The sequence below is a fragment of the Fundulus heteroclitus genome, chromosome 1 (assembly GCF_011125445.2).
Source record: "Fundulus heteroclitus isolate FHET01 chromosome 1, MU-UCD_Fhet_4.1, whole genome shotgun sequence".
In the NCBI taxonomy this organism is placed as follows: domain Eukaryota; kingdom Metazoa; phylum Chordata; class Actinopteri; order Cyprinodontiformes; family Fundulidae; genus Fundulus; species Fundulus heteroclitus.
In genome coordinates, this window is record NC_046361.1 from 15,754,672 (window position 1) to 15,776,174 (window position 21,503).

General features: G+C 44.1%; 1 protein-coding gene across 1 annotated transcript; it reads left to right on the plus strand.

Moving 5' to 3' along the window:
* The first annotated feature begins 3 nt into the window (after positions 1–3).
* ccdc30 (coiled-coil domain containing 30) lies at positions 4–21,043 on the plus strand. The gene is given in 27 exon segments (XM_036136235.1): positions 4–266; positions 1,598–1,780; positions 1,963–2,083; positions 3,715–3,905; positions 4,263–4,340; positions 4,487–4,564; positions 5,148–5,301; positions 6,555–6,670; positions 6,748–6,854; positions 6,955–7,147; positions 7,313–7,402; positions 7,553–7,681; positions 7,800–7,937; positions 9,311–9,463; positions 9,465–9,487; positions 9,674–9,941; positions 13,256–13,378; positions 14,087–14,257; positions 14,858–15,067; positions 15,851–16,008; positions 16,099–16,264; positions 16,378–16,499; positions 17,472–17,613; positions 17,700–17,836; positions 18,580–18,697; positions 18,794–18,858; positions 19,819–21,043. Coding segments are annotated over 27 exon segments (3,684 nt in total). The 5' UTR covers positions 4–227; the 3' UTR covers positions 20,030–21,043.
* The last annotated feature ends 460 nt before the right edge of the window (positions 21,044–21,503 follow it).

Genomic DNA, 21,503 nt, shown 5'->3' on the forward strand with positions numbered 1-21,503 from the left:
TACCGCAGGGCTTGTCAGGACCTGGCCCACCTGTCCTAAGGAATCTGGTCTTTTTTGCAGATCTGCTGGTGCGCATGGATCACAGCAACAAGGGGACGGATGAAGCCTGGCGATCTGCTCTGCATGGCAGCACAAGTGCAAACTGAGCCGGGTTCTGTGCGGGACATCATGTAGGAAGGGCTGCTGCTGCAGATCAGTACTTTTTTTTTTTTTTCTCAGCTGAGGAAATGGCTTCGCCAAAGCCAGCGCAGATGGAACATGAAGAGGTAACTTTGGCTTCCATTGGATAAAAGTTATGTTTTTTTTTTTGTTTTTTTTTTTAATGGAGCCCCTTTTTCATAGGTCATATGTTTTGTTTAGCGATGGATAGATAGACAGGTAAATAATATAATGCCACGAGCATAATCCCCAAAGGCTGTGGACCGATCCGTCAGCATGGTGAGACCAGGACAGTTTTCATTTTGAGGATTTAATATTGTTCTTCTAACCCTATTCTGACCATAACATTAAGCTGCTATGCTGTGAATGATGTGAAATCTCTGTTTATTGTACATGTTGTTGTTGTTGTATTTTTCGTTTTCTTTTACTCTGCTCTTCTTATCCCGTTCAAAATAAAAAGTTAGATTTTTAACACATTTGTATAGGAAAACTAAACATCAGATTCTATTCATCCCATCTTGCCGAGAGGGCTGCGTCTCTCCCCAGCACCTAACATTTTGTCAGCGTGGGGAAGTGCAATCTTTCGGCCATTTGGTCCTGGAAAGCGCAGGCCAGATGGCCGTCATGTGTTGAGCACTGGTGGCGTGTGAGACTCGATACTTTGCCCGTGACAATACGCAGCATGCAGCTGGAGCTCGAACGGCTCCTTTTGGCATTCCAACTGCTGCATGGCATCGGCTCAAGTTACCGAATCCTGCAACAGGTGTTTGGTGCCTGATCGCCACAGTCGACGTCTGACCCTGCTGAAAGATCAGTTTTACTAAGACCAAGAGGGATCGTAATAATGGACATACGTACATAGCACTATATGCTTGTATCTGCTTTATTTGCTATTTTATGTTATGGTGATAAAATTAATCTGAATTTGCTCTGTTGTCTGGCTGCGCAGGCAGCTACATAATCAAGGATCTAGACAGTTTGAGAATAAATGGATGTTTTCTTTTTCTTATTCCCCTATTGTAATTTACCCCTAGGAGGAATTTTAATACTCGGCCATTATAATACTCTTAGAAAATGCAGTTAATATTTATTTCCAAAGGATAGGTATATGCTGTTGTATTCTCTTCTATTTCTGGTCTGCTTCTCTTACTGGTTTCCATGTTTGCTAACCAGGGAACTCTTATATGATTGGCTCAGGAACCAGGAAGTAAACATGGACCATACCTCTAGGTTTGAAAGGAGCAAAACTTGACTAAGACATTGTTGATGGAGAGGACCGATTGTTTATAGGGAATGCTACTTCCATCCTGGGTGACCAGTGAGAACGATTTAGGTTAAATTGACAGTAAATCTCTCACTAATTCCTCCTTTAAAGTCACGATTGATGATTGATTTGCTGATAAATCCCCAGTGTAATTTCCTCCTGTGCCCCGTTTAGTTCTTGACGGACCTGGACCGGATGACCAAGCGGCTTCAGGAGGACGGCTTGCCTCCACAGGCCGGCGCGGAGGAGCGGCAGCGGCATTTATGGCAGCAGCTGCTCAGCACCGAGGCGACGCTTCAGTCGGTCTCAGAGGAGCTGCAGACGTTACGTACGCAGCAGGCCAATGAAATGAAGGAGGTGAGAAAGTCTGGTGTTGTTGGAACGCTTTCCGTTGTGCTGTTCGAACAATGTCCAGTAAGGCGTGTTTGTAGCCAAAATACGAAGCGCATTAGGCGGATTAGACTAGAAATGGGTACCTTTATTGTAGCAGTATCTCCTAATGTTGCCGGTCTCAGTTGAATTATTGGTTTAACTCTCAGGTGGAGAGCTATGTGGCACACATCCGGGCGCTGTTGGAAGAGCGAGAGTGTCTGACTGCGGAGTACGAGAAAGACAACGAGGACCTGCGCCACGAGCTCCACCAAATCAAACATCAGCAAGGTGAGTTCAGTGAAGCCGCTACTAGCTGGAGTTTTAACATTCACACCCTGTTCTCTAGATTTGTTGGCACCTCTGGTGAAGACGTGTAAAATCCTTAATCTTTTATTGCAATAGTATACTTAAACACTGTCTAGACTGTTTGGTTTTAAACTGATTCTTTTGCCGGATGACACCAAGCCTGAACGTTTTGGCAACAAACACTTCATGTGAGTCTGACACAAACATAGGAGGATTTTGTGGAAAATAATCTAATGCTGACTGTTGAGTAGGTTGGAGGATCAGTGATTCTGTCGGCCTGCTTCTCTATCAAAGGTTATGGGAACCTTGTTAGGGTACATCGAGAGCTCTTTGAAATCCATTTTAAACAATCATCTGGGGGCACACCTGGGGTCCGTTCTTCGTACGTTGCTTAAAACATCCAAGATCAAATGACACATCCAAGATGATTTCATCCGGCTAATCCTGATCCGGCTAATTGGGTTCTTCGAACACACCTGTTGTTTATTATTAGTATCGCTGGATTGAGTTATCTGAGATAACTGCGCGTTCATGCGTTTGTTTAAAGGGGAAATGTATCGATAGTAGAAACATTGATCAGCAACGCTGCTATTGGCTGTTCAGCATGGCCAAAGAACGCCCACAGTTTTTCTCCCAAGCAGAACAAGAGTTTTTGAAAGAAGGTTATGCCGAATTTGAGTCACTAATTAAAACACCTAAAAATCTGTTAAAGCCAGGAGAGAGGGCTGGCAAAAAGTAGCAGACAAATTAATGCGTAAATACTGTCCATGGTAGATGTTTCTATCACTTTTTACAGTATTAATTTTTGCATTTTAATAATCTCATATTTACTTTGTTCTTTTATATCAGAGCCTCCACAGGACCCACTAGAACATGGGGACAAGTAAAAGTTTACACGGTAAAACTGTATTGCTTGTCTAGATAATCCATCCATAGTTTTTTCTAATAAAATATACGACTCGACAGGAAGCAAGCCTTTCAAAGTAAACTAAACTTCACAATAAAATGGCCCGAACAAATCTTCTTATAGGATAAAAATAAAAAGCAAACAATCATATAACTTAAATATTTTAGATTTATGGCTCCAACACCACTTTTTCCTCTTTAAAAGCCACTGTTAAATGATGTGTTTGTCTGTTTATTACTGCCACCAAGAAAAATCTCTCTACAATTACACTGTTGTGCTGCGCTAAAGGATCCTGTCTATTGCGCAATATGTGATTAATTCTAAAAACTCTGCAAATTATTCTTGCACCTTCCGCAACAGGTTGCTGTCGTAAAAATGGACACGGCTACGGCAAACTTCCCTATCTCCTCCGCTTCTAAAGCTGTGATCTAATCCTGTTTACATGAAATAAGCCTGCTCTCGAGCAAGCTTAAGCTGGCGCACATGTTGCTATGACAACAAGTGCAGGATGTCTTTCGAAGAACCAAACGATCCAAGATCATGCCAAATCGTCAACAATGAAATCCTGCTAACTGAGTTAGCGACGTACGAAGAACGGACCCCTGAACTTGTACTTGTGTTTATGCTAAAATGTAATGTTTTTTTTTTTTTTTTGCTCAGGGACATTTCTGTACGCTGACGACAGTGACTTCTTGTTTTCTTTTAGAGATCCAGAGCAAGGAGATGGCGGAGATGTTGTCGCAGGAAGATCTGGGGGAGATAGGTTTGAGCAGCCCCAGTGAGCAGGTGGCCTACCTGCTGGTGGAAAGGGCCACCCTGCTGGAAAGGCTGGAGGCCGCCGAGGGGAAACTGGAAAGTCATCCCCTCGTCGTTCACACCAACAATGGCGACCATCAGGTAAAGGTTTAACGAGGGGAGAACAGAGAACGTATTTTCGAAGCGGTCCTCCTAACAGGGATGAGATAGCAAAGGAAGTTGATCCTGTTTTTTTTTTGTTTTTTTTCTCTCTTTTGAATATAACCTGTTCTATATTATTGAAGGGTAAAGCCGTTCTTAACTTTAATTTTCCTTTTATGACCTCTACATGTAAATCTCCAGCTTCAGGAACACTGAGCACGCGGTCCTTAGTCACGTCAGGAAGTCTGATACGACTAAGGATGTTCACGATATTCACTGTGGGGAAACTTTATGATTGTAGTAAAATATACTGCGTAACTACCTGCAGCCTCCATCTGTGTTGTCACACTTTCACAGGAGCAGATCCAAATAGTGGGAGAGAACCTCAGGCAGCAGAGGGAGGATATGCACAAGACCATAGACCACATGGCAAAGGTGAGGTCATCTTTATTTGGCTGAGCAATTATCCTGGTTGAAGGAAAATCTGGAGAGATCAGTCCAGCCTTTTATCTATTTTTTTTGTCAGTAAATGTGCAGTACAGCCCGATCATCATGCGCATACTGCTTTTTTGTTTCGTCAGCAGTCTTCATCCCAGAGTCCGTGGAAGAAGCTGTTTGGCCTGCGCAGGTCTGCTCAGAGCAAACACGCTTTGAGCCCTGTAGGTTTCTCCCTTACAGCTCACACTAACCTCTCAACTAACACCTCGATCGACGGCACCGGGAGGGCGACGTCGGGACGTTTGACAGAGAATGTTGCTGGATGTAGATGTCTTGATATCGCCTGCATGAAAGCTGCGAAGCACCCAGCACAACTAGGGGCCGCATCATTTTAGGGGAAACAATCCTGCGATATTATTGTGGAATAGTGCGATGACGGCGTTTGCTGTGATTAACCCATATTCTTCTTACCGCTCTTTTTCTTTCCCATCACCACCCTCCCTGAGCTTCAGGGTCTCCATCACTAAGATCTTTATTAGTTGGTGGAGGGTGAAAGTTTATCCCAAGTGACCAAACATCCGACAGGAAGGCAGATTCCTGCTGCGCTGCTCTTGAAACCGTATTCCTTAACAAATGTTGTGAGAATGCTGAAATAACTGCATCCCCTTGCTCTACACAGCGGACCTCGGTCTGAAAGGCATGCCTCTCGCAGCTGCATGTTACGCCCGCGGTCTAACCACAAAGCCCCGTTTCGCGCGGCTCTCCTTCCGCGCTGACCGTCTACGCTGGATTGTTTTGACACAGGCCCACAGCGAGATCTCCAGGGAGCGGACGGAGCGGCAGCGGCTAGAGCGGGACCTGGAAGAGGCGTCCAGGAGGCTGGCGATGGCCCATCAAGACATTCGCAGACTCAACAATGAGCTCGATGCAGCCAAGAACGACAACCAAGACCCGTGTGGTGTGTTGGAAACACATACAGCATGTGATCAAATGTGTGTTTTTACGTATTTAAACTGGGTATTTTTGTAGGATGGTTGTAAACTAGCTAAGTGTATATAACATCCTGATCCAGTAAATGCACAACTTCCTGCCTTTGAGGATACATGCGGCTGTGTATTTAATTTAATTTTGCAATCAGTCTTCTATCCATGAATCTGTGCCTTTAGATCCAACTGTGAGGCAGCATATGAAGGTGATGTTGGAAAAAAAGCATTTGCAGACAGTCTGTTAACTCTTAAGAAATACGGCTGTACCTAGAGTGTTTGGGTCGGGGCTTGAGGGAACGGTACAAGAAGCAGAGAACCTGAGGACAAAAACGGACAAATGGAGACAAGGTGGTGAGACAGTTTGGTTTGAATGTAGGAGGCTTTATTACTTTGAGCTTTGGGAGTCTGTGCTGCCCCCTCCCATTTGATTATCAGAGCTGCTATTTTACCTTTAAAAACATCTGAGGATAAAGTTGTGGGAAAGTTCTCGAAGGTTGGAAGTTGTTATAGATGAGCTGAAAAAATTAAGGATATATATATTTTTTTTAATTGTCTTGACCCGTGTGAGCTGTAATGAGATGTGCGGCGGTGCAGTGTAGGGCATGAAGTTCCCGGGGTTCAGATCCTAGCTGCAGGTAGTTTTGCATGTTCTCCGCCTGCATGCGTGGGTTTTTTTCCGGGTACTCCAGCTTCCTCCCTCAGTCTAAAACCAGGACTGTTGGGTTAATTAGTTACTTCTGAATGAAAGTGTGCATGGCTGTTTGTCCTGCGTGTCCCTCTGTTGCCCTGTGATGGACTGGCGACCTGTCCAGGTGTGGCCCGCCTCTCTCCCAGTGACCGCTGGAGATAAACACCAGCCCCTGCAACCCTGCAAGGATAAGCAGCTATAGATGATGAATGGATGGATGATTCATAAAAAGCTAGTCACCTATGCTAAAACCACTAGCTTGCTGGCTTGTGGAACCAAATGTGATGTGATTTAAATGTTTCTGAGCCAGAGGAGTCTTTCAGCTCTCAGTATGAGCCAAAGCTTTAAGCCTGATCTTAATCTAAAAAAACGCTGTTGCATGAACATCTAAAAGCCTCCAGTAAAGGTGGTCACAGCCAGGACATTGACTGCTATCCCCGGTGGCCTTTTGAGGAACTGCAGTTTGGCTTTTAAACTAGGACGACCAAACGTCTTAAAGCAAAAAAAAGCAAGTATGTTTTTTTTTTTTTTTTTTAGATATGATGAAGCTGCAGCGAGCCAAAGAGCAAAATGACAGACTGGATGAAGAGAACATGGCTCTCAGGGAAAGAGTACGCGTCATAGAGTCTGAGAAGAAAAGTCTTATGGATCAGGTAAGTAGTTAGTTTCTCTATTCTTATAAATAAAAATAAAGAGTCTTCCTGCAGTTAATTTATTTTTTTTGGTCCAGGTGGCAAAATCTAATGCAACCAAAGAAGACTTAAAGATCAAGAGCAGCGAATCAGAAAACCGTGTCTCTGCTGTGTCAGCTCAAGAAAAGGATCAGGTTCATAAACGGTATCTATATAAATCCCCCGAAAACCGACGCTCTGCACTGCAGTAACACTGACTTCTTTAAAGGCTCAAACTGGCTTTAGTCACCGTCATGCCCTGTTAGTTGTCAGGAAGCGGTGGAGGACGGACTGGTGCAGGTAAGAGAGCTGCAACGGCAACTCCAGAGGCTCCGCAAGGAGCAGGAGGAGCTGGAGGAGAGGAACGAGGAGCTGGAGGCCCTGTTGGGGGAGGCCCAGAACGCCAGCAAGGAGGAGAGGCATCGCCATGAGGGAGAAGTGGAGGGGCTGCACAGAAGGGTAAGAGGGAAGAACGGTATTCTTTACTGAATTAATACGAAGCATTTATTTGTTCGAAAATGATTTTCGGATACATAGAGTTGGAGATGTTAAAATAAAGGAAAGCTTTGAGTTCGTATTAATCGGTCTACTGCAACCTCTAATGGCTGAATCTAACCCGCGCAGATTAAAAGCCTGGAGGCAGAGCTGAAAAAGCAGGAAGAGAAACTGAAAAACGGCGAGGAGGGGAAGGCCACCGAGTCCTACCTACACGCCGTAAGAAATGACTCTTTTAATGTTGCACAGTAAGAATGTAGATAACCTCAAAGTTGGTGACAAACAAACAGCGATTGCAATTGTGGAAGTGAAATGCCAACCCCAAAGTCAGACTCAGACGTGCGCGCTGATCTCTCCCTGTGCACAAAGCACCTGAGGGACAGCTCCCAGGAGAGAATGGCCCTGCTGGAGGCCCGTCTGACTGAGGAGAAGGAGTGGAGGAAACAGCTGGAGTTGGATCTCACAGCTGCTCAGGCTGCCCTCAAGAAAGATAAAGAGGTACAAACCTCCTCTATGCTGTCTGCAAGTCCAAGCAGCCAGTCAGCCGCCGCAAAGCTTGCTGAAAAGTCTGACGACTGACCCACAAATGTGAGCAAATCTCATTTTTCTATGCCAGGCTTTGCAGATAGGCGAGCGAGAGCTGAAGAAGCTGAGACTGGAGGTGGGTGGTCTTCGGACCGAATGCCAACAGGGGAAAACCCTCATCAAAAGTCTGACCCAGGTCAAGGGAGAGAAGGCAGTCCTAGAAGAAAAGGTTCGTCCTCCTCTCTGTTTGCTCTCTGTTGTGTAGCTTCATGTTAGCGAGTTTTACCCCCATATGAAAATAGCTGCCAGGCAGTGGGAAGAAACAGGACATAAATTTACATAAATAGCAATGCTTTAAAGGTATACTATGCAACCGGGGTTGATTTTCCAGCGAGGCTCCCCCCAGAGGGCGAAAGTAAAAGTGCACTGTCATAAAGATGCTCAGCTGTTCTGGTTTCTCCGTAAAGCCAGGCACGGTTGTTTTGAGCTTAGCAGACAGGCGAACGCAACGAAAAGTGGAAAAAACGGCAGTACAAACAATGACTAACACAGTGAAGGTATGAACATCAAGCTTCCCGCAGCGCTATCTTGGCGAGGAGGCCGCCAAGCCGCCGCCTCGCCAAGCCGCGACCGCGGCCGCCTCGCCAGTTTTATTATTATTATTATTATTATTATTATTATTTTTTATGTTGTCTCGCCAACATAAAAAAATAAAATAAAATAATAATAATAATAATAATAAAACTCGATATGTTTGCATGTTTATTTGACGTTAACACGCGGTTCTTTGTTGTTGCTTTCGCGCGTGCATATAGTGAATGGCAGGGCAAAAACACATGGAGTTCTCCCCGTAAAGCAAGACTTCTGTGTGTGCGGGCCGAGGTTTCCTGCAATTGCAAGTGCGGTATTTCCCCCACAGACCCCCAGGGTGGCCGAGAAAACCTTTGTTCGACCTGAAATGACACTTAAGTACAGTAGTGAAGTATTTTTACTTTGTTACTATACAACACTGTCCATTTTTACATAAATAGCAATGCTTTAAAGTGTTCATACCTTTCAAACCTTTCCCCCGTTCTTTATTATTACCACAAGTTTATAGAACTTGGATCTGACCTTATGTATCAGACCAACACTAAGTAAATGTGAAGTAGAAGTAAACAAGTTGCTTAGCTTTTTGTTTTGTTTGTACTATTAAACGTCTGAAAATGGTGATGTCCATTAGTAGTCAGCCCCCTGAGTCACTACTTTGTAGAATCACCTTTTGCTGCAAGTCTTTTGGGGCTTTCACACACAGCACAGCAACGTTTAGACGGGTACCTGCTTCTACACTCCTTCTTCTAATAATTAATTAATTCATAATTATTGTAGAGCTTATTTGTGTGCTGAGAATGACAAAGGGCTGCGTTTATTTTATTCATAAAGGGTTTTGAAAAGGCCATGTATTGTTCTCCTTCCACTGCAGTTATCCTTCACTTTGTGTTGATCTTTTGCATTAAATCTTGAAACAATGCAGGAAGTCTGTGCTAGGATTACTTATGCAAAGCTGTCTGTGTTAATGAGAATTTCTAGCACGTATTATCTTGACACTTCTGGTCTTTCCAGGTGGCCCAGATGGAGCGTGCTTACAGCCGACTCCAGAGTGAGCTGGAGCACAAGGATGGTGACCAGACTCTGGGGAAAATGATGGAAAACAGGCTTCAGGCTGATCAAACACAGCAGCGCGTCGACAGCCTTAACGTCGAACTCGGCCGCCTGCCAGTCTTCACACGACGCGCTGAGGTAGTGTCCAGCGGTTATGAGCATTAATGGCTTTACAGAAACATTTGAATTGAAAAGCAGCAGTGCCTGGGCAGGAATGATGGCGCTGCATCAGCTAGCACTTTTATCTATTTTTTTATAGCCAGTGAAGAGATGATATATGATAGCGGCGCTTACTTGGTTTGCATATATATGCATATTTCTCAGGGAGGAGATGGCCTCTGAGCGACAGAAGGCTGCTGAGCTCCAGGCCGAGCTGAGCAACGCCGTTCATCTCAAGCTAGAGGCCGAAGGGAAAAGAGAGAGGCTGGAGCTGGAGGTCCAGCGGCTCACCAAGCAGCTTCAGTGGCATCAGGAGCAGCTGTCCTCTGCTAGGGAAGCAGTGCGTTGCAGCCAGAAGGCTGAACTCCACACAGCTAATACAGGATTTAGGCCCGAATCAGTGGAGAAAGCGAGGGTTGAAGGTTTGGATCAGGTAATTTAGTATCTGTAAATCGTCTTGGTGCTTTATATGTCTAGAAATTGTGACACACTCCTTTCTTGCGTGGCTTTATAGGAAAATCCATCAAAATCAGTCAAGTTGTCTGTCATGTATTTAGCTGTAACAATAGATTTATCGCTGGCACTATTTTGTGTGCTAGGTGGAAGAACACCAAGTGTGGTGTTCTGTGTGCACTCCAGCAAATAATGATAAAAGAAAGTCATGTGTGTTGCCCAAAGTTAAGGGATAAGTTAGATCGTAGCAAACTGGCAGATTTAAAACGAATCCCTGAGCAGTAGAAGAGAGAGAGGGGGAAGAAGTGATGAAAAGCAGAACAAAACTAACCCTCCTTCTGGATGCTAACGCACCTGCCTAGCTAGCCAACTACAGAGAGGACCTGTGAGTAACATTCGTTTTTAAGGCGAAAGAGAGAATGTCAGGAGGCGTTGGACAAATTGACACTTTTGATAGTGGCAAACATATGTAGACGAGTAGAACAATAATGTCTGGCTAACAAAGTGGAGGATGGGAGGAAAACCTTACAATTTGTTGCGCAGCCTCATCACACCGGTCAAACCAGCGCCAAAAAAAAGTTTAAAGGAGATCACAGAGGAGCTCCAAAAGCATTTCCAACCAAAGCCTTGGTTATAGCCGAACGGTTTCCATTTCACAAACGACATCAACTAAAAACCGAGTCCACGTCGGAGTGCGTTGCGGAGCTCTGTCAGTTCGGGGAGGGGCTGTCGGAGGGGCGCCGAGGGACCGCTTCGGCTGCGGGCTGCATAATGAAAGCGCACAGACCACTTCTAAGAGAAAGCTCTCACATTGCACCGCGCATTAGAGAGCGCTATATCAGTGGAGACGGCAGCAAAAGATGGAGAGCTCCAGGGGAAATGCACAGAGTGGTGTTCTGTGAATAAAACGTGTGCACGGCGTAATGATAGATCGCAGGCTTTCTTTCAGATGCGGCAAAAAGTCCCATGACGCTGCTAATTGCTGGTTTAAGGATAAAGAATGTCTGCAATGCAACAAAAAGGGCCACGTACAGAAAGTGTGCAAATCAAAGCAGTGTGAGAGCAAGAAAATGACACAGACTCAAATGAACTCCAGGACGATTTGGCGTGCCTTGAGCTGTACACCATAGAAGAGAAAGACAATGATGCAATATAGCTCACACCAAAAAAATACAAGTAGCTGAGTTACAGATGGAGCTTAGTACAGGGTCAGCTCCCTCACTGATCTCATATGAAGATTACAGAGATAAATTAATAACAGAAACTAAGACGTACCTCAGTGATACTAAAAACATACTTAGGTGGGAAGAAAATCCCCTTAGGAAAACTGCAAGTAAAAGTGGAATATGAGAAAAATAAATGCAACCTGGAACATTATGTTCTAAAAAAATGGAGGTGTGCCATTATTTGGACGTGACGTCTGCCTCAACTGGAAAGAAAGTCAGTGAAGCTGGCACGAAATCTAAGCGCACGTCCTGTGAATCCTGTGAAAGAGGGGAAACAGATACTTGAGAAGCATGCTCAGATGTTCTCAAAAATATCAAAAGCACAGATCATACTGGAGGAAAATGCAAAAGTCAGATATAACGAGGCAGGCCTGGCCTCAAAGTGGTGGGAAGAGCAAGGAGCAAGGCATTCTCACCAAGCTGCAATGGTCAGACTGGGCTACACCAGTAGTATCAGTGAGCAAGAAGGCAAGTGAGGAATCTGTGGTGATTTTCAAGGTTTCAGTGAACCCACTCCTCAACAAAGATCAGTACCCACTTCCACGGATGGAAGACGTTCACAGCAGTAGCAGGTGGCAAACATTTTTCAAAAATCGACCTTGCCCAAGCTTTTCTTCAGATGGAAGTAGAAGAGACATCCAGGGAATACCTGGTGTTAAACACCCACAAAGACCTATATCGGTATAACAGGCAGGCGTTTGGTGTCACCAGTGCCCCAGCAGCATGTGGACCAGGTCTTGCAGGGCATTCCAGGGACACAGTGTTGTCTGGATTACAGAATCGTCACAGGTATGGATGAGGAGACTCATTTGCCTAACCTGGCAGCAGTCCTGGCCAGGCTACAAAAAGATGGACTCAGAGCGAACAAACAAAAAAAAAGAGTGTTCTTCCAGGATAGTATTGAATATATGGACAGAATTCACAGAGATGGACTCCACAAAACCAAAAGACAAAGTTGAAGCAGTCCTGAAGGCACCGGAACTTAGAAATGTGAGCCAGCAACGTTCATTCTTGGGCCTAATCAATTATTATTACAACAAAATGTCAAGTGGAAATGTACAAAAGAGTGTGAAGAGGCGTTCAGTGGTGCTAAGAAGCTCATTACATCTGAGGAGGCGCTGGACACACTTTGACCCAAATCCAACGCTTCGCCTCCACTTGGTACACCTACACCACTGGATTTAAAGCGACAAATCTACCTTATTTTATACACTACAAGGTGCACTTAAAACCCAACATTTTTCTCAAAATGTTATGATGCGCCTTATAATCCGATGCACCTTTATATATGATTACTGACCAATTTTATGTGGTACAACGCGCTCAAAAATCTGTTAAAATGTATAAATACGACTTTGGTAAGCAATGAAGCCGCTCGGCTCAATGGATATTCGGAGCATTACGGTACACTGTGTCACTACCTGATTGGATCCCTGAGCTGTCTACAACACTGCCTGACTGTAATGTCTAAACTAGGAGTGCAAAGTTAAGTGATGGAGCGTAACAGTGTCCGAAAGAGTTCTGGACCTTCACAAGTCGGGTCATATCTGGGTTCATTTCCAGGTTCCTGAAGGCACCATTATCATCTGCAACATCTCCAAATACAGCCAGGAGGTTGGGTTGGGTTGGGTTGAGGTTGAGGTTAGGACACACATAGGTTCTCAAAATGAGTTCCTTTAAAGACAACAAACCTGAATCAGTTCCACCAGCTCTGTAAGAAGGAACGGGCCAATAATCCGGCAAACCATGATGAGAAGCTTGTGGAAGAATACTTTAAATGTTTGACCCAAATCATGCCGTTTAAAAGACAGTTCTGCCAAATACTTAAGAAATGTAGGTAACCTTCTGAATTTAAAGAAAGTGTAAAAAACAACAAAAACAAAGCTGTCATTATTCTTTCATTTAGCAAGTGGGAGTTATTTCAGTGATCCTAACCGACCTTGAAACATGACGTGTTTAGTCTGATTTATTGCGAGGCAATGAGAAGAAAAGGTTTCTGTCTCCTATGATGAAGTGTGTATAAATATCTGGTTTCAGTCATATTTAGGTCACTGTTCTATCTTGACAGCTTTCCTCTTTGAAGAAGGAGATAAATGTTCTGGAGGATAAGTTGGAGGAGGAGCGGCAGCTAGCCTCTCAGCACCAGATGGCGCTTCAGGCTCAGATTAATGAAGCCCAAGCACATATTAAGGTACTGATGGTCACAATAACCCCTCCTCCTCATACCCCGCAGGCCAATTTTGCTTTTCTGAAGTTGGAGTTTTACCGAAAGCGTCCCTCGCAATTATTGCCGTCCCTTGTAAAGATGCGCAGGAAATCAGGAAGTCCCGGACTACTGACAAAAAGTTCCTCAGTGCAAATCGACTTAAAATAAAAGTTAGGTAATAATTTAAAAAAGTGGCTTCAACAATTTTTTTTTATAAGTGTAGCACTGGTTGTTTAAAAAACTACATATACTGAATAAATGTACTCAAACTAAAGGTTATATTCTTCAGTAGTTTTAGTGTAAGGTTATATTACTGATAAGAAAATGGATTTATTTGCAGGATTTTACACGTCTTTAGCAGGAGTGGCAGTAAAATGTGGCTAGAACTGTGTCTAATCATTTTCTTTTAAGTTCATAATGTTATATGTTGTCATTTTCATACAATGTTCAGCTTTGATGTCGTAGCAGCTGCTAAATACACTTTAGGCAACTGGCAACAAAATAAAAACCTTCGATACGAGAGAAACGATGAAACAGCGTTTTTAACAAGGTTAGCTGCTTTGTTGATTAAATCATTAATCAAGTCAATAATTCCTGAATCTATTTTAGTTTAGCGCCGCTGCGTCTGCTTTGCTTTGAGGATCTACTGAACTCTGCATCTTTTTTTCCCCCCCCCCCCCCCACCATCTTCAGTCCCAGGATTCAGTGCTGAGCCAGAAGGCAGAGGAGGCTAAACAGATGAAGCAGGACGTGCAGAGGGCCCAGAGCCTGTTCACCTCGGCTGAGAAGGAGCTGCGCTACGAGAAGGAGAAGAGCATGGATCTGAAGAGACACAACACTCTGCTGGAGCAGGAAAAACTCAAAGTTGGTTCTCCAGCTTTAGCCCGTTACGGGTTTTCTTAAACTGTGTTTGACATTTGTCACCAAATCATGGTGTTACACAGCTCTCGACTTGCTGTGAACGCTGAGCAGCATGAGCAAAACTTAAACCTGCACTGCAAAAACTCAATTAAAAATAAGTAAAATTTTCTTGAAATTAGTGTATTTGTCCTTAATTTGAGCAGGTAAATAAGAAGATTTGCCAATGGAACGAGTATTTTTACACCTAAAATAAGATAATTAGATAAACTGCACTAGAAATAAGATGAATGGAGATGAGTTGTTCCTATTTTAAGTGCAAAAATCTTATTCCATTGCCATATTATTTAAATTTGCTGCTCAAATCAAGGATGAATACACTAATTTCAAGAAAACTTTACTTATTTTTAGTCATGTTTTTGCAGTGTGGATACTGTGTGCAGTGAGGTGCAAAAGCCCTGAACCCCATATTTTGTTTTTAAATTAGCCTCCAAGGAGGCTGCAGGCTGTCTGATCAGTTAAAAGTGGTTCCTGGACAACATTTGTTGTTAGATATCAACAGGTGGTTCTCTCACACAGCCTCTGTTCTCCTCTGTGTTTCATCAGCTCGGTGCCGAGCTTAAGCAGGCCCAGTCCAAGCTGGTCCAGCTGGAGCAGAAGCTCCAGACCCAAGATGGCGAGTGTGAACGTCAGCAGCAGAAAGTGCGGGAGCTAGAGCTGCAGCTGATACGCAGCAGCACAGCCGGCAGCACCACGGCGAGTCTGCAGGAGGAGCTGCAGGCCGAGCGGGCGCGGCTCATTGCCGCCGACAAGAAGGTCAGTGCTGGCGCTTGTTGGACGATGGTTCCATCCGGCAGGCCGACCTCCTTTCCAGGAAACAACTGAGCGCCGCATGGCTCTGCTCGGTTCCAATGATTGGGGAACTTTTACTAGAAACGTTGATTAGAGGACACAATAAAGTGTCTGTGACCTGAAACAGTAACACGATGTAAACACTTCTGAGTGAGTATGGAAAGCCAGAGACGCCAAAATACCTTGTTGGGTTTTTGCGACCAGAGCCGGACCCTCTTGGATGGACCATTTTCCTTAAGTCATTCAGAAAGTTTAAAATATATAATATATATAATGCCAAGCAGAGGGTTTACGTTTGTTTCATCAACGTTTCAACATATTTAATGCTTCTAGCTATGTTATTTAGGATTAATCACTCTATTATGTTGGAAATGACGAGGATTTTGTGTGCCGGTGTTATTTTCAGTGGGGAAACGGGTTTCCGAGTTCATATTTTCAAGATAAATAGAATTTTGTTGTTGTATCTCGAGCTTTCCTGTCACGCTACTTTCAGATAAAGGCAACTAGTGCCACGAAATGGCATTTAAAGCATTCAAGTGGCGTGAATACTTTTGCAAAGCACTTCGTTTTTCTTTACCTCGAGGAAAGGAATATTGAGGTATCGGTCTGTCTTGGGAAAACTTTTTGCACATTGTTTACTAACAATAACATTATTTGATAAAGACCGTCAGCGTGCTATTTGCATCGGGTCCGAAGTTTGTTTGTGTCTGCGGGTGACGTCTGTGGCCTTCCTCCTCCGGGCGGCAGGTGTTGGAGCTCCAGCAGCAGCTAAAGAACGCCCAGCACCAGCTACGCGTTGAGGAGGCTCGGGCCGGCGAGAGCAGCCGCCTGGAGAGGGACAGCAGGGATCTGTCTGACACCTTGTCGGCCCTGAGAGCCCAGCGGCAGGAGGAGCACATCACCAGGTAGCGCGGCGTGCTCCACCGCTGTTTCTGTCCCCAGAGCGCCTGCTTCTCAGACCACCTCCTGTTTATTTCCTTCTGTGTGGAATTCAGGAAGCTTTTAGAGCAGCGTGAGGAGGAGCTGCAGCAGCAGGTGCGCTCGCTGAGGCTGAAGGAAGCGTCCCTTAACAGGACCAACACAGAGCTCAGCCACCGCGTCCAGCAGCTGGACACCCGGCTGTCCATCCTGGAGGCTGAGCTCAACAAGACCAAGGAGGAGGTGAGGAAGGGTTCTTATTCTTTTATAGGTGGGGATCTCACCTTTGATTCATCGGGCGTTTGCGCCCTTTATTACAGTGTATTCATCTGCAAAACGTTGTTGTTGATGTTCAGGCGAAAAGCAGCCAGAAGTCCAGCCTCAAACTGCAGGAGGAGCTGGTGGCCAGTCAGCAGGAGTGTGAAAAGCTGCAGGAGGAGCTGCAGCAGGTTCTCCTCCAGCTAGACGCACGCATCAGGTCCGACTGTCACGACTGGCTTGTTACTGAGAATTATCATATAAAAGGATTGTTTATGTTGTGTTTGAGGTCGCAGGAGCAAAGTTGGTTGGACCGGAAAAGTTGTACTTCACGAGAACCTCGAGCCCAGAGCTCCTGGGAAGTTAGGAATGCCGACAGTTTTGCTTTTATGCTGTGATGGGCCAAGCAGCAAGGACAGTCAGGCACTGGTATATTTTCAAAACAGGGTTCTTTTATTTAACCCAAAAAGGATAAAATGTACAAAAATGGATCCAGAAAAGAGGTCAAAGGAACAAAACTACTCAAAATAACTAATAACAGAACTAACTCAAACGAACTGACCTGCCTCAATACGACAAAAAGGAACTTAAATAGTGGCTGAGCAGTCCACAAAAGAAACACATGTGGTAAAACATACACAAACCTAACTAAACCAAATGAAGCAAAACCCTCATTTCCCCCCATAGACTGATTTGGTATGATCCAAATCAGCTCAGCCCCTCGGCCACCTGCTGGTTCCTTAGCCAAGGGACTAGAGCAACTGAAAAACTCAAACAATCATAACAAAACGGGGTAAAGCAAAATGTGCACACTAATTTTGAAATACAGTGTTATGATGATAAATAAATTCCAAATAATGAAATGGCTCTGTAAATGAAGCCCTATATGAAAAAGAAACTCAGTTACATAAATGGTATTTTTACCACATCTGTGTGGCTGTAAATGCAGCCATCACATATGCGTTAACCGTGGCCCCCTCCAAATTTCTGACCAATCACATGACGGTTGTTGATGGACGCCGCATGAGACAAAGGGTCCTGTACGGAGGACGTGTTGAGAATGGCGTCGATCGTTTCTCGCCGTCCTGGCATCTCGCGGTCTTTAGCAGAGCATGTAGAGGCCTTGATTAAAGCACCACTTGGGCTTCCTGCTCTTGATTTTCTCCTGTTTGTCCCCCGCCACAATAAACAGGAAGTACAACGAAAAGCAAAGTCAGCACAAGAGCAAGCTGCGTCAGGCCAAGCAGGTTTTCCTGAAGGCAACGGCACAGAGAGACGCTACCATCCAGAAGCTGGAGAATGATCTGGCGCTGGCCTCCAGTCTCTCCTACAAGGTCTTCTTAATGGTCCATCATGCTCAGTGTTTGCTTAGACTCCTAAAGCATCTTTGTCTTGATATACCTTTTGCCTTATGTCCCAGGAGAAGGAGCGGATCAATGCGGTGACGATCGAAAACGAGAAGCTGTTGGAGGAGAAGCGGGAACTGTTGCGGCGGATAAGTGAGGCAGAGGACATGGGCAGCAAAGGCATGAGGACTGCCTCCACCGTCCAACACAGGTGACCCCATGAATTACCTTAAAATCAGTTTTTACTATATCTGAACAGTAGGGGGCAGAACAGGGTTATTCCTCTCCAACCTCCATAAGAAACAAACTCCTCTCTGAAACGCCTTGCCCTCTTTTAGACGTTTCTGATTCAGCTATAGGTACCACAGGGCTGCTGCTTTGTACCTCCCATGGAAGTTAACTTGGATAAAATCGTTTGTTACAGGAGTTTGTTGAGGCAGTTTTCTGAGGTTACATGTAGGACCCAAAATGGACCAGTAGGTGTCGCTTCTGTGCAGCTGGGGAAGCTTAAACAGGGAGCGGCATTAGAATCTAATGAAAGTCTTACTTGTCCAGTCAATTCATTGCCTTTGGTTCACAAGGTCACATGATTTAGAGCTTTATCAGGTCTTCATAGGTGCAGAGGGATTTTTGGCTTTCTTCATCTGCCGTTGTCATTTTTGTTTTGGTGGGGAGTGGTTGGTGTATTATTTTCAAAAGCTTTTTTAAACTCTGGATATTTGCAAATACATTTTGTTAAACAAAAAAAAAACCCTCTTGTACCAACTTGGATGGAATAATGTAAGCAAAGTTTTAAGTAAACAGAAACCTTTCTGTGTGTCCCGTCTATTCAGCGCCTCAACGTGTTTAGAAGTAGTTTAAACCTCCCTTTTTAGATGTACTGTCCGTACCATTTCTTCTTCTTCATTATGTTTTTTAATCTTGTGATTAAGTGGCAGCATTTATGTGTTCAAGGGTTAATGTCTTAGAAGTGGAAAACAGACGGCTGCAGGAGAGAACCATGAAGCTCTCCAATCAAGTTAGCTCCCTGGAGCGTGCTCTGAGGAATGTCGAGTCATTCTACGGTCTGGAGGTAGTAACGTTTTATTTAGCTTTTGCAATATGTCTTTTGATGAAGCTAATATAAACTTTAACACATTTAACTACAAATTGGTCCAATTTTGAACAGAATGCCAAGAAAATGTTCCCGTCTGATGGTTTCACAGAAGGCGCCCTGCATGCATCCACTCTCAGGTAAGCCTGTTGTGAGAAAACGTGAGACTTTTATGGATATAAGGATGCAAGATGTCTCTCGTAGTTTATGACAGTTAAAGCAATGTAAAAAATATGCGTTCTGTTTTTAAAAGATTAGTTTTCCGAGTTCCCATTCAGAAAACAAACAAACATCTAGAAATCCAGGGGTCGGAAGGAGCTCAATATCCAACATCGCTGCCATGTATTTTAACATTACTGAAAGTTGTAGGAAAACCTCTCTGTGAGTCTGTGTCTCATTAAATCTCCAGCATCTGTTTGTGAACACGTTCAATTAAGTGTCAAAACACACAAAACGACAAGAAAAATAAAACGCATAACACAAAAACATTTGGCAAACCGTCCCACTTCCAGCCAGAATACGCCTAACTCGTGTGGGACGTCATTCCCAGATCCAAGCAATGTGGGGATATTCCTTTGAGTTTCAATCAGATGTGAAAAAGTAAGGGTGCCCGTGCACACCATATTTGTTCTAAACGAAAGGTGGAACGAAACAGTGAGTGAGGTTTATTGATATGTGATATTTTCTCTCATTAACACATCATATAGCCACAGAGGTTCACTTTAGCCAGCCAAGCAGGAAGTAGGTGTGGAAAAACGTCTCACTAGTGAGTGGAAGCAGCTGAAAACGCCTCATTTTCTACTTATTTAGATTTAGAAAAATGAGAGTAAACACAATGCTGAGTTTGATTCCTCTGCTCCGACGGATTCTACAGTTACACCTTTTTGACATAAATGAGTAATTAGTAAATCCGCTGATTAATAATGTGATGTGTCAGAAAATTTTGGGGGATTATAGCAGATAAGCCCGGCGCTTTGTAATCAGACGGAGGTGAAGCTTCAGCTGCAGCTCAAGCTGTATAAAGCAGGTTTATTTTTTTAGCTCGGCCTGATGAGAAGCAGACTATAGCAGAAAATAACGGGGCCCATTATTGGTGTCAGTCTGACCTCAGGTGCCTGTGATCATGTGGACATCCTGGACGCACTCTGTCGTGCGAAGGTGTGCAAGCACGTGGTGCTGGAGGGCCCAAGGACTTCAGCCTCCGCTCAGCAGCCATCTGAGCAGGGGTACCTGAATCTCACCTCCCCGCTGGTTACTCCAACTTCCACAAGAGATATAGAAGAGACCTCTGACGGCAACGACCAGGTTTAGTGCCGTCGCTGCCAGCCCACGTAAGCCCTACGGTCCCCATGAAATTCTGCCCACACTGCAGTTTTGACTCAGGGTTGTGTTCGAAAGGCAGATTCTTCTTTGGCTCGCAAGTACTGTATTTTGTTCCATTTTCTTACTGAAAGTTAATATTTTTTAACAAAGCCTTTATTAATCAAGTATTTTTTTATATGCTCTGTTTTATAGGACAGCAATGTTCTGTGAATATTAGAAATTACCTGCTTTATCTACAATTGCACCACCTCTAAAAGTTGAACATGTTCTATTTGTTTGCCTTTGCACACCAAAGCTTATGAGCATCACTGCCAGCTTCCTCTAGTCCATACAGAAAAAACTGACGGTGTTTGCAACGGAACATTATGTAAAAAGACTTCACACCAGTGCTGTAAATGTGAAATGCATTTTTTATGACAGGTTTGTTTTATTGATTATGTTTGAACTTAAGCACTTTAAGACATTTTTACACAGATGTTTACACTTGAGAAGTTGTAGCAATGGAGTTTTAAATACTGGGATATTCATTGTTTTTCCTGGTTCCATTTTGCAGTGTTTTGATGCCTTACGATGCCTAAAGTGTTGGTAACTGTTATACTAAAAAAAAAAAAAGGAAAAAAAAGTCAGTTCATTGAGTTCTTACCAATTTACAGATGTTTAGCCGATATAGCTTTCTTAATGCTGATAGATTATGTGGTACTTTATGTGTTTTACCCTCTTAGTCTATTTTAAGTTTCCTCTGGTTGTTCTTATTTTAGTCCACATAAAACAAGTTTCCTCCAAGAGGCAGCACAGTGCTCATCCATCCATCCATCCATCCACTTTCGAACACGTCTATCCCTTGTGGGGTCGCAAGGTGTGCTGGTGCCTATCTCCAGCTGTCAATGGACAGGTCGCCAGTCTGCACAGTGCTATTCAATCCGTTGGAAAACTGCAACCACTTTTATGTTTTAAAGGAGCAATAAGTGAAATTTCATTCTTTTTGATAGAAAGAACAAAAAATAGCGTTGTGAAGAACTAAAGGTATCTCCTCAGATATGGTAGCCGGGTCAGCCACGGGTGCATGTAGGTGCATGGGAACAGCTGCCCTAAAACATCACCGTCAGAGAAGCGCAGCGTTGGAGCAACATGGCGGAAAGCACCCCAGCAGATCAAAATGTTCTCTTGCTGGGTTACAGCTGAAGTTAGAGAGAGGCGTGGCTTGTCACACATCTTATTTTGGTCTACAGACAGTGCTCAAGCACCACCTAGTGGTGAAATATCACATATTGCTCCTTTAAAGTCTTTATCTAAGCTAATATGCAGTCTGGAAGCAAATATGGCAGGAGCAGTCAGCTTTAACTTGAGATTTTTATCATGACCAGATATAACTAGACAGTTCGGTTCTGTGGACTCTTCCTTCATCACTGCTCAGCAGCTGAGTTGTCTGCATGTAGTAGAATAGTAGGTGTTATATCATGCT